Genomic DNA, 14,040 nt, shown 5'->3' on the forward strand with positions numbered 1-14,040 from the left:
GAGCAATACCACCAGCTCCGTCAGAATAGGGAAGGACCTCTCCGAGCTGTTTGATACTTCTGTGTTTAATAAAAATTAAATTAAATAGTTAAATTTTTTAATTTAACAAATTTTTGTATTTTATTTTTTAAAGATCAAAACCCGAATGAATGCATACAAAAATTTTCAACTCAAAATTGATCGTACATAAATAAATGTTACAAGATATTTTCATAAATCAAAGTATTTTAAGAACAAGTGTTTAACAAGTAATGTGTATCACTACACTACTCCCCTCTTCCAAAAACTTTCATATCTAACAAATTAAAAGTAACTCGCTTCGTCTTGCTGGATGAACTAAGTTTACTTCCATCCAGAAATGCAGACTTAACTCGGTCTATAGAAATATTTACTAATTTATTGTGATAATTAATTTTGAACCACTTCGGTGTCTTTTCTATAACCTCGAACGATCCTTCATATGGTTCCTGTAAACCAGTTCTTTTCCTATCAATTCTTACTAAAACAAATTTGCAATTATATAAATCTTTTGGAATATACACAAGTGAATCTTTATGATGACATACTTTCGATTCATAATTTTTGAGATTTTGCATTAATTTATTCAGTACATCAGATGAATCAAATTTTGTTTCAGACCGAACTACCATTCGCGAGGGAAGCCTTAAATTTTCGCCGTATAACATCTCCGCTGCTGTAGCGTGAATGGCTTCTTTGTAGGATGATCGCAAACCCAACAATACTATAGGTAACTCCTCATACCATCTGCTTGCGTTTCCAGTAGCCATAATTGATGCCTTTAGTTGCCTGTGAAAACGATCGACCATTCCGTTAGCTTGCGGATGGTAGGCAGTGGTTGTAATCTTATGACTTCCCAAAAGCTTTGTTAGTTCAGTAAAAATCTAAAAGTAAACTGTGTGCCCTGATCTGTTGTAATTGTCAGTGGAACTCCAAAACGTGAAACAAACTCGCGGAAGAAAGTTTCTGCAACATTTTCCGCCGAAATATTTCGAAGCGGATATGCTTCTGGCCAACGGGAATTTCTATCGATAATAGTTAAAATAAATTTAAAATCGTGTGATAAGGGAAGAGGCCCAACGATATCCAAATGTATGTGCTTAAAATGTCCTTTTGGAATTGGTATTTTCGAAACTTGAGATTTTGTATGTCTAAATTTTACATTTTTGACAGTTAACACATTCTTTTGTCCACTGGTTTATAGTTTTGTCAACCGACGTGTTGCTTTAACACATACATGAGCTATATTATGTAATTTCTCAAAAACTAATTTTCGTAACATTTGCGGGACATATGGCCTTGTTGAACTAAGTGACGTTTCACACCAAATTTGAATATTTAAAGAGGGTATTGCTACTAACTCTAGTCTATGCCTAAAATTTTGATCATATACTAATAATTTAATTTCTTCATCTATGTTTTGTTCATCAAATAATCTTCTTAAGTTCAGGTCAGTAGCTTCTAATGCTGTAACTTCAGGAATCCTCGGTAATGCGTCTGCAACACAATTTAAATCTCCTTTTATGTATTTAATATCACTAGTAAATTGAGATATGAATTCTAACTGTCTTGTTTGCCTTGGGCTTCTCTCAGCTTTTGAGTTCATAGCAAATGTAAGCGGCTTGTGATCTGTATATACTGCAAAAGATCTACCTTCTAACCAATGTCTGAAATGCTTAATAGTTAAATAAACAGCAAGTAATTCTTTATCAAAAGTAGAGCTCTAGATACCCGGGTATCGAGCAATGCGAGTAGCTCGATACTCGCTCGATACTCGTTCATTGCTCAACTGCTCAAATGTTTGTTCAAAATTTTCGAGTTTTTGAACAATTTCATAAACAAAAGAAAATTTGTAAATTGTATTTGTCAGCAGCTGCTTTCGAATTCATGTTATATTATTAAATACTAATGTAACAATCTTTGCATTATATATCAATAATTTGAAAATTTTAAAAAGTTGCTACCAAAAATGTCAATATAATAAAAAAACATTGCTCAAATTACTCGAAAAAACTCGAATTGCTCGAGCTCATGCTCGAAAATTTTCGAGTAATGAGCATTGAACAAGTGTGCGAGTACTCGCTGCTCATATACCCGGGCTGTTTGAAAATGTGCGAACAAAATCGAGAGCTCTAATCAAAAGTACTATATTTACATTCAGACGGGCTTAGTTTCTTTGAAAAGAATGCAAGCGGTTCCTTAGAATGTTTAACTTCCTGTTGTAGAACACCCCCAATAGCTCTACTCGATGCATCTGCAGCAATATACAGAATTGCAATGCTGTTGAAATGCGTTAACAGTTGGGGTGTTCACAGTTCGTTCCAAATTGTGTCTGAAAATGTAGACGTCTACATTTTGAGACATCTTTAGCATCAAACTGTGAGCACCCCTTTCTAGCAGTCGTCGCCAAATCGTCTCAAAACTTTGCTGGTGTTGCCAGACATTTCTTCCTTGCGTGCATTTTTTATGTCGCCTTTCGATTTTGTTTCCGAAAAATTGAAATTATTTAACTTAATTACGAATTCGTAATATTTGTTATTTCTTTTCCTTGATTTGTTTCTTTTCATCAGAAATTGCGCTCAAATTAAATGCAAATACAGAAAACGTGCCCAATAAATAAAAAAATGTGATTAGTATTGCCATAATGCAACCCTGCTGCGAGGTTGCAAAATGTAGACGCGTAAAAAACATACCTTTGAGTGTGACAAAATGTAGACGGCGTCGTTTTCCAATTTTGTATGGGAAACAACAACACCACAGATTTTACGGTTAGAAAACGTCTTAAAATGTAGACGTCTACATTTTGAGACACTATTTGGAACGAACTGTGAACACCCCAATTGAATTGTCGTTCAGAGTTGGCGAAAAATTGTCCATTTGCGTTAATTGCTTTTTCAAACTATCCAGCTTAAAAAGAGAAAACACATAGAACTTTATGTAAAGTTTTTTTTTTATTAATTTTTTTCTGAATTACACACAATACAAGTGTTTTTTTCAAATTGTTTGCACACATATAAATGTAATTTGTTTATATCGCTAATATTTTATTTTTTATTGTATTTATTTTGCCATTGCATATTGTTGTCAAATTTTCGTAAGCATTCTTCTAAATCATTTCGGTAGAATTGAAAGCATTTAATAAATATAAATAAGAAGACATTCGTCTTTTTTGTACGAATTTTTTTATTAAAATTTTTTGTTAAGCAATGATTTTCTTATTAATCTTGGTATTTACTGCCTGTAATTTAGCTTAAAAAGGTGGAAAATTCAGCTATTTCTGCAAGCTTTGCTTTGTAGTAGAGCTGGTTGGTGGAAATCTTTACGCTATTGTCATAATGCTGGCTATACATGTGACCATGAAGTATTTATTAATGAATATACATATGTATACAGTGCCAGCAACTTGACAAGCGCCCTCGACTCAATATCAAGTATTGACAGATTTCCTTTTGTTTATTTAATAATCCAAATTCAAAATTTATACAAAATTTATAATTCAACAAATTTTCATCAAAATTTCCAAAAATTACATATGCAAAAATAGATTTTGTACATACGTTGCATGGCAGAAAACGCGCAACAACCTCGGCAAAAAATATCAAAAATCGAGGGTACTTTATATGCCCTTGAAATTTGCACTTCATTGCCTACTACATATTTTAAAGTTTGAAATTTGGTTGAATTATTATAAGTTTTGTTTAAAGTTTGAAAATCGCATCTACATGGTTTTTGATATAGAATACCTTATGGGGTATTCCATGAGTAAGTGAAACTTTGTGTCCAATTGTAGAGTAGCTTATTGAACATGGAATGCTTGATGAATCAATGCTCAATACCTGAAATTAACGTTTTTTCGAAAAAAAATTTAGTTATATTATTTTATTACACTGTAAATACACTCAAAACTTCAACATAAGAAAAGTAGTTGAATACGACAACATATTTTAATATAGAAGGCTCTGCAAAATCAAGTATTCATAAAGTTATTATTTTTTTGAAGGGGGGAATAAATGTCTCGATCTTTCTGCGCCCCGAAGAAGCAATATGGCATTGAAGAAAAATAGGCATTTAAATTATATAATAGGATAAAATCACTACGGTTTAGCATGTCCAACCCGTGACTAAAAAGTTTTAAACTTCGTATTGCTTAGTTACTACTTTAGGGAGTTTTCTATAATTTCATAACTAGAGTGTGTTTATACTAAGCAGCCCTATTTCATTTCTTTTATTATATTATAAGTACCTACTTAAGAGATTTTGAAACGTTTTATCGTGTCCCGCCCGTGACAATCATTTATAATTTTTTCTAATGATGCCTAACAATAAAAAAATAAGTTTAACGTTTCAAACCTATGTTTAATGCCACAAAACTCTGAAGTACAGGTTGACTAAACACCATAATACTGTTGGTGGGCTAAGCGATGTAGTAAAAAATTTCGCGTGGCCAGCTCGAAAAGTCAAGATAAGCATTACTATCTTAGAGACGCCAGAGAATTCCATGATGAGGGTTGCTTAACAACAATTAAAAGTCAATATTAACAATTACCTGAAAAGTTCCAACCAAGAAAATCTAGAAGTTCGCGAAACTTATAAATTCAATCCAATAAATAGCCTTTAAGTGACAAAGATATACATATGTATCTGCTTACAAGTATTCTAATGCAGATAACTTTTCGGATTAGACATCGATACACAAGATCTTTTCTGACGTTCTATGGTTTTAAGGAATAGCTAAATTTGAGCATGATTTGTCCATGAAATCAGTTTCCAACAATAACTCAACTCGAGCCACTCTTAAGCCGGTTACTCAATGTCTGGTCAACACTAACAGCAGGTTAGACATCTCTATCGACGTGATAACAGTAGTCGATATACATGTTTAGCCTGTAGTTAGTATTAGTCAGACATACATAGCTATTCTAAACAAACTTGAAAATCATTAAGGCACATTCGAAATTTCGTTGCAATCAAATGCACCGTGCAGAAGTGCATTAGGAAAATGCATATAAAATTTCATGCGTTTGCAAATAATCCTTTCTTCCATGCATTTTAATACATCAATCTGGCGACTTCTAGCTTTCGTTTGGTATAACTATTGCCCCTAAAATAGATCCTGGGGTCAGCAGTATATCGTGCGTCTTACAATGACTCCACTGTCATAAAAGTAGGTCAATTGATCTTGTATTTGACCTCTAACATTTATCATACCTAATCTCTTTGATATGGATCTCACTAGAAGCTTCCTTTCATGAAGAAAATCGTACGTGTCCCACCCGTGACAAAAGTTGTCCCACCCGTGACAGGAGAATTTTGAATTTTTTAATAATAAACAAATAATTCTTATTATGGTTTGTGCTTTGTTGGGATTGCTGGTTCTTTTCTGTATAGTAAAACATCTAATCCAGATAGAAATGTTAAGTAAATTCACAGACTTTCCTTAAAATATATGTTCTCCAAAAAGCAGTGTCTTTTCTTTGTCCTACCCGTGACGGAAGAAACAGCTCAGAATTTTCCAATATAAAATCAAGTTGGAATATTTTTCGTATTTGGTAATAACTCGTATATTAGTGAACTAGGTGTAGCTTTATCAAAATGTAGAATTGCTTAGTACTTTATACTTAAATTAAAAAAGAAAAACTATTTTTGCTGTACAAATGTCCCACCCGTGACGATGGAATACCCCTTATATCTTTTATAAAAAATTAATAAATATTAAATAAACACAAGGAAAACTCTCAATACTGAGGATCAGAAGTGGCCGCTATACAAGTGGCCGCCACTGTATACATACATATGTATATACATATGCATCTATGGTTGGTATGTGTACGTAATGTTCAAGTTTGAGTACTTGTACACTCTTTTTAATTTTGTCTAATCTGTTTAAATCTACCAATATTATTGTGACATGATACAATGTTTTTTGAAACATTATTGCAATATTTGCTTTTATTTTTATTGTTTTTTATTTCATTATCTTAATTAAAAATTAATTAAAATCACAATGTGTCAAAAAAAGTCATTTCAAAAAAGAACAAGTACGTACTACATATTAAAATAAGGCCTTTTTCATAATACCTTGTTACGTTTATAAATAGTAGGCCTTGCACTGTTTTGTTTTTAACCGACTTCACATAAAGGATAAGGTTATCAATTCGTCGGAATATTTTTATTTTCTTTTTTTTGTTTTTTTTTTTGTATGTGGACCACGTTAACCGATTTCTATAATTCTTGTTTTAAAGGCAAGGGTTTACCTCACAGGTGGTCACATACTAATTTGGTTTAAATCCGATCATTGGATCATGAAGAAATTAACGATACTCTTAAATGTTTATATGAGAATTGAAGCCGGTTTTGTTTTTTGCTTAAAAATTACTTTTTTTTCATAAAATAGTTAGATTTTTATCGTTATACATTTTTAAATAATAATGTGCTGAAGCTTGTGCTCAACGGCTATTATTTATGAACGAAAGCTTCAAAATATTGAAACATTTTTGTAATACGGAAAGTTGAACTAAAAGCTAGAACAAATTATTTAAACTGAATGCAGAGAAGTTAAAAAAAAAATTTTGAATAGGTTTTTGAGCAGTAGTTTTGTAAAATGCATTTTTTAAGTAATACTCGTAAGAAGTATCAAATAGAGCTGTACGAAAGATTATGCGACTTGAAGTCAGAGACTTAATTTGAAACCTTTTAAAGAAATACTTATCATGTTACATACATATGTACATATGTATTCCTATACGCAGTGGCGGCCACCTAATAAAGGACACCACTTCTTTAGAAGTTTTGACCATTTGTTTTTAATTTATTTATTTTTTCTTACAGAAATATACATAGGTTATACCTCAGCAAAAACTATATAACTCAAACCTTGTACAAGATTTATAAAAATTCGACAAGTTTAAAAAAGTGGTCATCAAAATTTCAAACTTCGTATGGTTTTCGTTCTGCTACAAATTATATTTGTTTAAAAAATTAAAAAATAAAATGTTCAAAACTTGTAAAGAAATAGTGTGCCTAATTACGTGGCCATCACAGGTAATGTGTTGTATATACATACATATAGTGGTGTTCAAAACATATGCAACTGATACGAATATTTTAGAAAGACTGACAGAAACTAGTTTTATGAAATAGAAACTGCAGATATTTATTTTGGCTAAGTTTAGTAGCTTGGTGCTGGCAGGATGCATAAATGTGGTACATGATAGATTTTTTCAGCGATAACGACAATTCATCAATATACATATTTTGCATGATTTATTACTTCAATGGTGAACATTTAACAAACTATTTAGATGCGAATGCGTGAATAATCAACGACAGCTTCGTATTGGTGAAACATTTAAGTCATTAAATTGTCAAAAAATCATCAATGCGTAACTAGTTTCGGAGTACCCCGAAATGATCTCGAATAGGGTCCCAAAATAGTACTGAGGTAGTTCCGAAAAAGTCGTGAAATGTAGTTGCATTTGTTTTGACCGCCAGTGTAAATCGTTTTCAAAGACGTTTTTGAAACTTTTAATAAAAAACAAAAAAAAATGGAAACAATTTTGTAAATCGTACTTTTCTAATGAATTTCTGAACACGACTAAAAATAGTGTAGAATTAATACATATAGATTTAGCTCAAGACAAATCCGCCTCAAGTTTAAGCCTAAAAACATTTCTTTTTTTTACATTTAAACTAATAAGCTTCTTTTTGGTTGCATCACATTTTGCATATTAAAATTAAAATTATAAAAGAACTAAAGTACAAAACTGCAAGTGCTTTGATTTTCGAAAAAAAAGTTCTTTTGAATATAAAATTTTTTATTTTGCGTTTTCTTAGCCATTTTATTGCTATATGCTATTGTTGGGCATTTATAATTAAGGCAATTCCCTTAAACTCAAAAAACTCGAAAATGCGAGAATCGGAAACATATGTATTTTATAAACAATTTGACAGTTTGGTTAGTTGCAGTTACATGACACTCGCAGTTTTCGAGGTGTTTTTTTTTTTCAGTTTAACCCTAGAATACCAAGATATTTTTTTTCTCAATTAATACTAATGTTGAGGCTACTTTAGGAAAAATATACTTTTTTTAGAAGTTTTTTAAAAGATATAAAAAAATTTAATTCATAAATCTAATATTGTTAAAACTAAATGCATATTGAAAGTAAACAAACTTTTCATCGTTTCTTTTTAGAGATAATGAGGGCATTGACACCTATCTGGTCATCGGGTTATATTTTTTATTGAGTTTACAACAAAAAACTCCATAGAATAATAATTTAAAACTAGATAACCTGATAACCATGCAAGATTAAACACCCTGAATCAATAAAAAATAATTATTAAATTTATCTTACTTTTAAATAGAAACTGATTTTTTTGTTTCTGAAGAAATTGCATTAATTAAATACATAAATTACGTAATGGTTTGATATTTCTTCAATAAATATTTTATTTTGCTTTTCAACAGCATAGAAAATTAAATAGTATTTTACCTAAAAACAAGCAATGCTTTGCAATTCCTCAAGGAGATAACTTAAAGTACATATGTACATAAAACTAAATACATACTTAATAATACGTAGTATGTACATAAAATTGTGGTGTTTCAAAATGATGTAAAAAGAATACTTCCGCATATACATACGTTGTATTTATTGTGTAAAAAATAGTTTGCGAGTATAAAATAAAACACATAAATAACTGCTTAGCAAATGCAGAATCGTTAATTTGACATATAAACACATACATACATACATACATGCAATATATCTAAATAAAATAATCAGTTTCCGTTCGAAGCCATCAAATGACTTCAGCGCATATTTTAGTTTCTTCTTCTCCTTAAAGTTTAAATATTTGCAGTTGCATTATTTTATTATTTTTTAATTGTGCACAGGACCAGAACACACAAAATATTATAAACAACAAATGCGCCATAAGCATGATTAATTTTTTTTTTCATTCAGCAAATACAAATTAAAAGACAAAAAACGCCAAAAATCTGCATTTAGGCGAAGCGTAACGCTGATTTCTTGTGTTTACTTCAATGCATTTGTGTACGGAACTTTTGAGCATGATTTCGATACTTCTCATTGTTCTTATAGGCGTGCGATTTCCATACTAACGTTTTTTTGTAAAAATGCGTTTTTCCAACCCTTCCTACTGCACATAGCTTTATATAGCAACTTTTTGTATGCCAGATTCAGCAGCATCCATATGCAACATTACTATGGAGCCAACCATGGCGACCACTGTGCGATCCAGCCATGTAACGGGATTGGGATAAATTAAGCCACCTTCATAGAATCCCAAATGTCCGCCGTGGGCCAATTCAATGTAAGCCGTATTGGGACGCGACACTGCAGAAGAAGAAGAGAATATATTATTTATGACATCTTACTTACAATAAAAAAATTTTACTACACAATGAATAAAAAAATAACTTATACAAATTTAATAAAAAATAAAGATAAATAAAAAATATATAACATAAAATAAATATATAGAATAAAAAATCCATAAAACAAAAAATATATAAAATAAAAAATATATAAAATAAAAAATATATAAAATAAAAAATATATAAAATAAAAAATATGTTAATTAAAAAATATACAAAATAAAAAATATATTTATTAAAAAATATAGGTATAAAATAAAAAATACATAATAAAAATGAATATCAATAAAAAAAGAATATGTAATAGAAAATATATATTAAAGAAATAAATAATAAAAAAATAAATAGCAATAAATAAATAAAAAAAAAAAACATTAAATAATTAAAAAATATTAAATAATAAAAAAAACTAACTTCCTTCGCAGTCGGTAGGATTCGAACCTACGCTCCCAGAGGGAATCTGATTTCTAGTCAGACGCCTTAACCGCTCGGCCACGACTGCTGCTTAGCGAACAGCGGCCAAATGACTATTTTGTCAAAGCTTACTCAGAGCAAACAGTTCTCACCTAACGAACAGGGTTGCAAATTCGCAGGGTGCACTTGATGATTATTTTTTTTCGTTATTCGAAAAGTTTTTTGATGATGCATTTCCGAACATCATTTTTTGCATTGTTCAAAAAAAAATTTTTTGATGATGCGTTTCCGAACATTTTTGCAATTTGCAGGTTTTAAATATAAAATAAAAAACAACAAGAACGAGTTTAGTCCATTAATAGTGCGATCAGCTTACATATGTACATACAGCAGTGTTCACGAAAATAGCAGCGCTACGTATTGACAAGCTTTGACGATTTAATTTACTTTTATTTCATTTTAATTTTTTTTTTATAAAAATACAATTACATATTTCTACAACAAAAACCATACAAAGAACATACTTTTGTATAAGTAATTTTCATCTTTTTAGTACTCGCTGGCAAAAAAAACCGATTTTATAGAAATGTTTAAAAGTTTTGCGGTGAACTATCCACTTATCCTTATCGCTTTTTTCCTAACCAGAAATGTTTGTCAAATCTTTGGAAATTTGAGCAGTTAAAATGAAAGATTTCTTTGAATTGCAAATGGTAAATTCTTACAGAAAAACCTTTTACTTCTGCCGAAAAAAACAGTCGGTAAAATGGGGAGCTCTTGTTAATCAACAATTTTAGGCAGGGCCATACCTTTGAAAGCTGTATAAGAAGACCTTCCAATAGCTCGGCTATTCGGAAACAGGCGAGTAGGGGGTTTTTTCAAAGAAACAGATGTCAAATAAAAAGAGAATTGGAACAAGCGTCTCGCGGTGTGTGTGGAGCAAAGTTACAATGGTAATGCGTCATCATTAAATATTTGGTGAAAATTTCCGCTTCTATGAGAAGCCGATTTAGGAGGCCTGAAACTTCCATACAAAAAAAAAAAGAGTAAAAAAAGAGTAGAGCGGAGCCGCTGTATTTTAATCAGCCACCCTATATCTACATATATATATCGTTGCAAAGCTCGAACAGCTCATCGTTTTTGGGTCTCAATAGTACAATAACCTGGTTTCGGCGAAAACCAATCCCCTCTTAAAATTGCATTAATTTAACTCACTGCTTAACAACTTACATGCAAACTCCTTAATGGGTGGCAGCAACTCTTCCGGCACAAGTGGATCGTCCTTGGCATTAATGAATATCATAGGTTTTTCGATGTTGTCTAAAAAGTGTAATGATGAACTCCACTTGTATAACTCTTGTGTAGTTGAGAAATTATGTATACGACGTGTATATGCTTCATCCAATTCCGGCAGTGTAGCGGCAGCAATAATTTCGCGTTCATTTAAATTATGACGTGCCTTTACCTCGTCCGATAGTAAAACATGACGATGCTTCAGTATGATACTCTTCACATTCTCTGTCATCACATACAAATAGAAACGGCGGAAATTTTGCCAATTTAAGAGCCATTTGGTGCCTCTGTGGAAAGAAAAATGTACATATGTAGAGATACAATTAAATTTTATTAATTTTCGCAATCCAATAAATATTGGCCAAAGTGTATTGACATGCAGGCACAGGCCGGCAGCCCGCGGACATGCACATAACAAATTGATTGATTGTTGCACTTACTCTTCTGCATTGTAGCCCTGACAGATTGATATGCCACCAAGTATTGTTTGCGGCTTCGTTTTTGTTGTCTCGCCCATATATTTCGTGACAAGATTGCCACCTAAGCTAAAGCCAACCGCAACAATGCGGCTATGTGGGTATTTCTTGTGTAAATTGCTGACCATTTCGGCAAAGTCATCGGTGTGGCCTGGAATTGTGTGTATGAAATATTGCATAAATGCAGTTTGAGTCATTTAGAAAAATATCGCTTTCAAGAAACATTACACTGGTGATCATTTTATTCGCATGTAATATGACCTACTCAATCCGAGTGTGACCGCGATTCTCTGCAAAACTGATTAGGCCAGTCAATATACATAGCAATTAAAGTGCAAAAAATTACGCACAGAATAAAAAAAAGTACTTAATATGCTCTTGAGAAAATTATTTTAATTTATCCTACCTCTTCATTTGACAACAAATATTTTTAATTAATTAAAACCTAATAAAAATTATTGCATCGCTGATTTATCACTGACGCACAAAGGGACAAATGTAGAAAAAAAGAAAGTTGTCGTAATTTGTTGAAATTAAACTGGTTTTTGTAGCGGTTACCCTTTTCGAAAAACCCGAGGTTTTAGTACCGGTTACCAATTTTGAGGTAAGCGTAGTGATCACACCCATTATATATTATGGTGATTTCCAAAATTAAATCGGTTTTATGGTATTGGTTATCAATTTCGTAAAAACGGAGTGCCACGCCCATTTTTTAATTAAAAAAAAATTACATTATGCGTTAGGATTTTTATGTAGATCAATTTAATAATTATTAAAACCTCGCATAATTTGAAAATTTTCCAACTTTTTCTTTGTAATACCATGAACAATATATTACATTAGTGTGGTCCAAAAATGTACGTGAAATAGTAAAGTCGGAATTTTTATACTCTCGCACCCTAGGATTGCTCTATACCGGAAAACATATATGTACACCTATTTTTTATTTATTTTTTTACCAAAAAATAGAGGTCGCAGAAAGCGCTCAAAGTTTTCTATATATTTTATATGGGGAAAAAACAACTTTTCGTAGAAATGGTAAAGAATTCTTAAAAATCCCAATAATAATACTCAATTGTTTATTTAACCATTTTTTCATGGTGACCATAATTTATAGGTCCACGAAAAACTCCCAAAAACCACGAAAAATGCAATAGAGGGACCAATAAAAAATCGTGAGTATTAAAAAAATGGTTAAATAAACAATTGGGTATTATTATTGAAAGTCTCCTGAAGAGAACAGTTTTCCGATCGAAGCATTAAAATTCAGACTTTACTTTTTTTTTGACCACCCTAGTGTATATACTATGTATACAAAGAATCGCTCATTAGTAGGCGTGGCTATGCGTATTTGCCAAAAAAAATACTCTAAAACGGTTTTAAGAGATTCGCTTTGTATAAGTAGAGCTCTCGTAAAATCGACCGGCTATTCGACTACCCGAAATTATTCGAACAGTGACAGTTTTTCACTATAAAATTATTGTTATTAGCGCGGTTGGCTTTTGCCAATAAGCACAAGTATTCAAAAAATATAAAAAAGACAATGTTAACTGAAAGAAAACAACTAGTCGAAAAATATAAAATCAACGGTTAGTCGACTAGTAAGTTGATTGTGAGCGGTTAGTTGAAAAAGTCGAAAGGAAACGGTTAGTTAATTAAGTGAAGTCGATAATTTTTTAAATAACTTTAATAATAATATTTTGGTTTAGTTAAATATCCCCTAAAACCATTATTTTACATAGAACAGTTTTTAAACTTAAAGGGAAGTTTTCACCATGTCTGGTTAATTCTAACGTGGTTATCGACAGCCAGCTTATAACATGTGATCATAAAGCAGTCGATGTGATTAACTGAAGGATGTACCTCCAGTTAGCGTTAACTAGACATGGTGCAAACGGCCCTAAGACATTGCGACGCTTAACACGTTTTGCGAATTCCTTAATGGCATATGAAAATTTAAAAATTTCGCTTTAGGATTTTTTAAAATGCCGGTTTTTTTCTTAAGTACCGTCATATGAGAATTGATCGGTAAATTGGTAACCGGTACAAAAAAACGCTTTAATTTTTTAAAGTTGGTAACCGGTACTAAAACTCCATGGTGTAATGAACTGAAGGTGGCGCATTCCCGAAACCGCTACTTTGGTTTTGCCGACTTTGACGTTTATGGCAATACGTAAACAAACTTTTTGTTTATAAACAAGTGCAAACGTATTGCAAACGTATTGTGTATTTTCTAGTGAAAAATCGAAGTAATTCGTGCGTTCTGAAGTAAAAAACTTTTTATTTGTAATAAAAACTTTATAAAAATGTCGTGTCGTGTGTTGAATTGCAGCAGCCGTAGGGGTAAAGGCCCTAAATGCAGTTTTTTTTTGTTTCCCCGCGACGACGCCTTGGCCAGAAAGTGGGTAGAGTTCTGCCGGCAGGAGAAGCCATACAATTTAG

At 31.7% G+C, this 14,040-nt stretch overlaps 1 protein-coding gene and 1 non-coding gene across 3 annotated transcripts; both read right to left on the minus strand.

Annotated features, from left to right (window-relative positions):
- Positions 1–9,144: 9,144 nt before the first annotated feature.
- Positions 9,145–12,071, minus strand: LOC118754189 (abhydrolase domain-containing protein 2-like). Of its 2 annotated transcripts, XM_036489056.1 has the most exons (4): positions 12,005–12,071; positions 11,563–11,749; positions 11,060–11,409; positions 9,145–9,377 (listed from the first exon to the last, which is right to left on the minus strand). In XM_036489056.1, exons 2-4 carry the CDS (start codon positions 11,724–11,726, stop codon positions 9,193–9,195), a joined length of 699 nt encoding a protein of 232 aa, XP_036344949.1. In that variant the 5' UTR covers positions 11,727–11,749; positions 12,005–12,071; the 3' UTR covers positions 9,145–9,192. The 2 variants fall into 2 exon arrangements, with proteins under 2 accessions (XP_036344949.1, XP_036344948.1); XM_036489055.1 differs by lacking the exon at positions 12,005–12,071 and having other exon boundaries at positions 11,563–11,937.
- On the minus strand, positions 9,839–9,920 carry Trnas-aga. The gene has a single exon. It is a non-coding gene; the product is annotated as a tRNA-Ser (tRNA).
- Positions 12,072–14,040: the final 1,969 nt, after the last annotated feature.

Source organism: Rhagoletis pomonella, unplaced genomic scaffold (genome assembly GCF_013731165.1).
Source record: "Rhagoletis pomonella isolate Grant_MI unplaced genomic scaffold, Rhpom_1.0 Rhpom_scaffold_03525, whole genome shotgun sequence".
Taxonomy (NCBI): Eukaryota; Metazoa; Arthropoda; class Insecta; order Diptera; family Tephritidae; genus Rhagoletis; species Rhagoletis pomonella.

Coding starts and splice junctions, on each gene's coding strand:
- LOC118754189 (XM_036489055.1), bottom strand. CDS start 11,795: ATGACTCAAACTGCATTTATGCAATATTTCATACACACAATTCCAGGC. Junction 11,410..11,562: donor CAGGGCTACAATGCAGAAGA/GTAAGTGCAACA, acceptor TTCTTTCCACAG/AGGCACCAAATGGCTCTTAA. Junction 9,378..11,059: donor ACCCATTAAGGAGTTTGCAT/GTAAGTTGTTAA, acceptor CTTCTTCTGCAG/TGTCGCGTCCCAATACGGCT.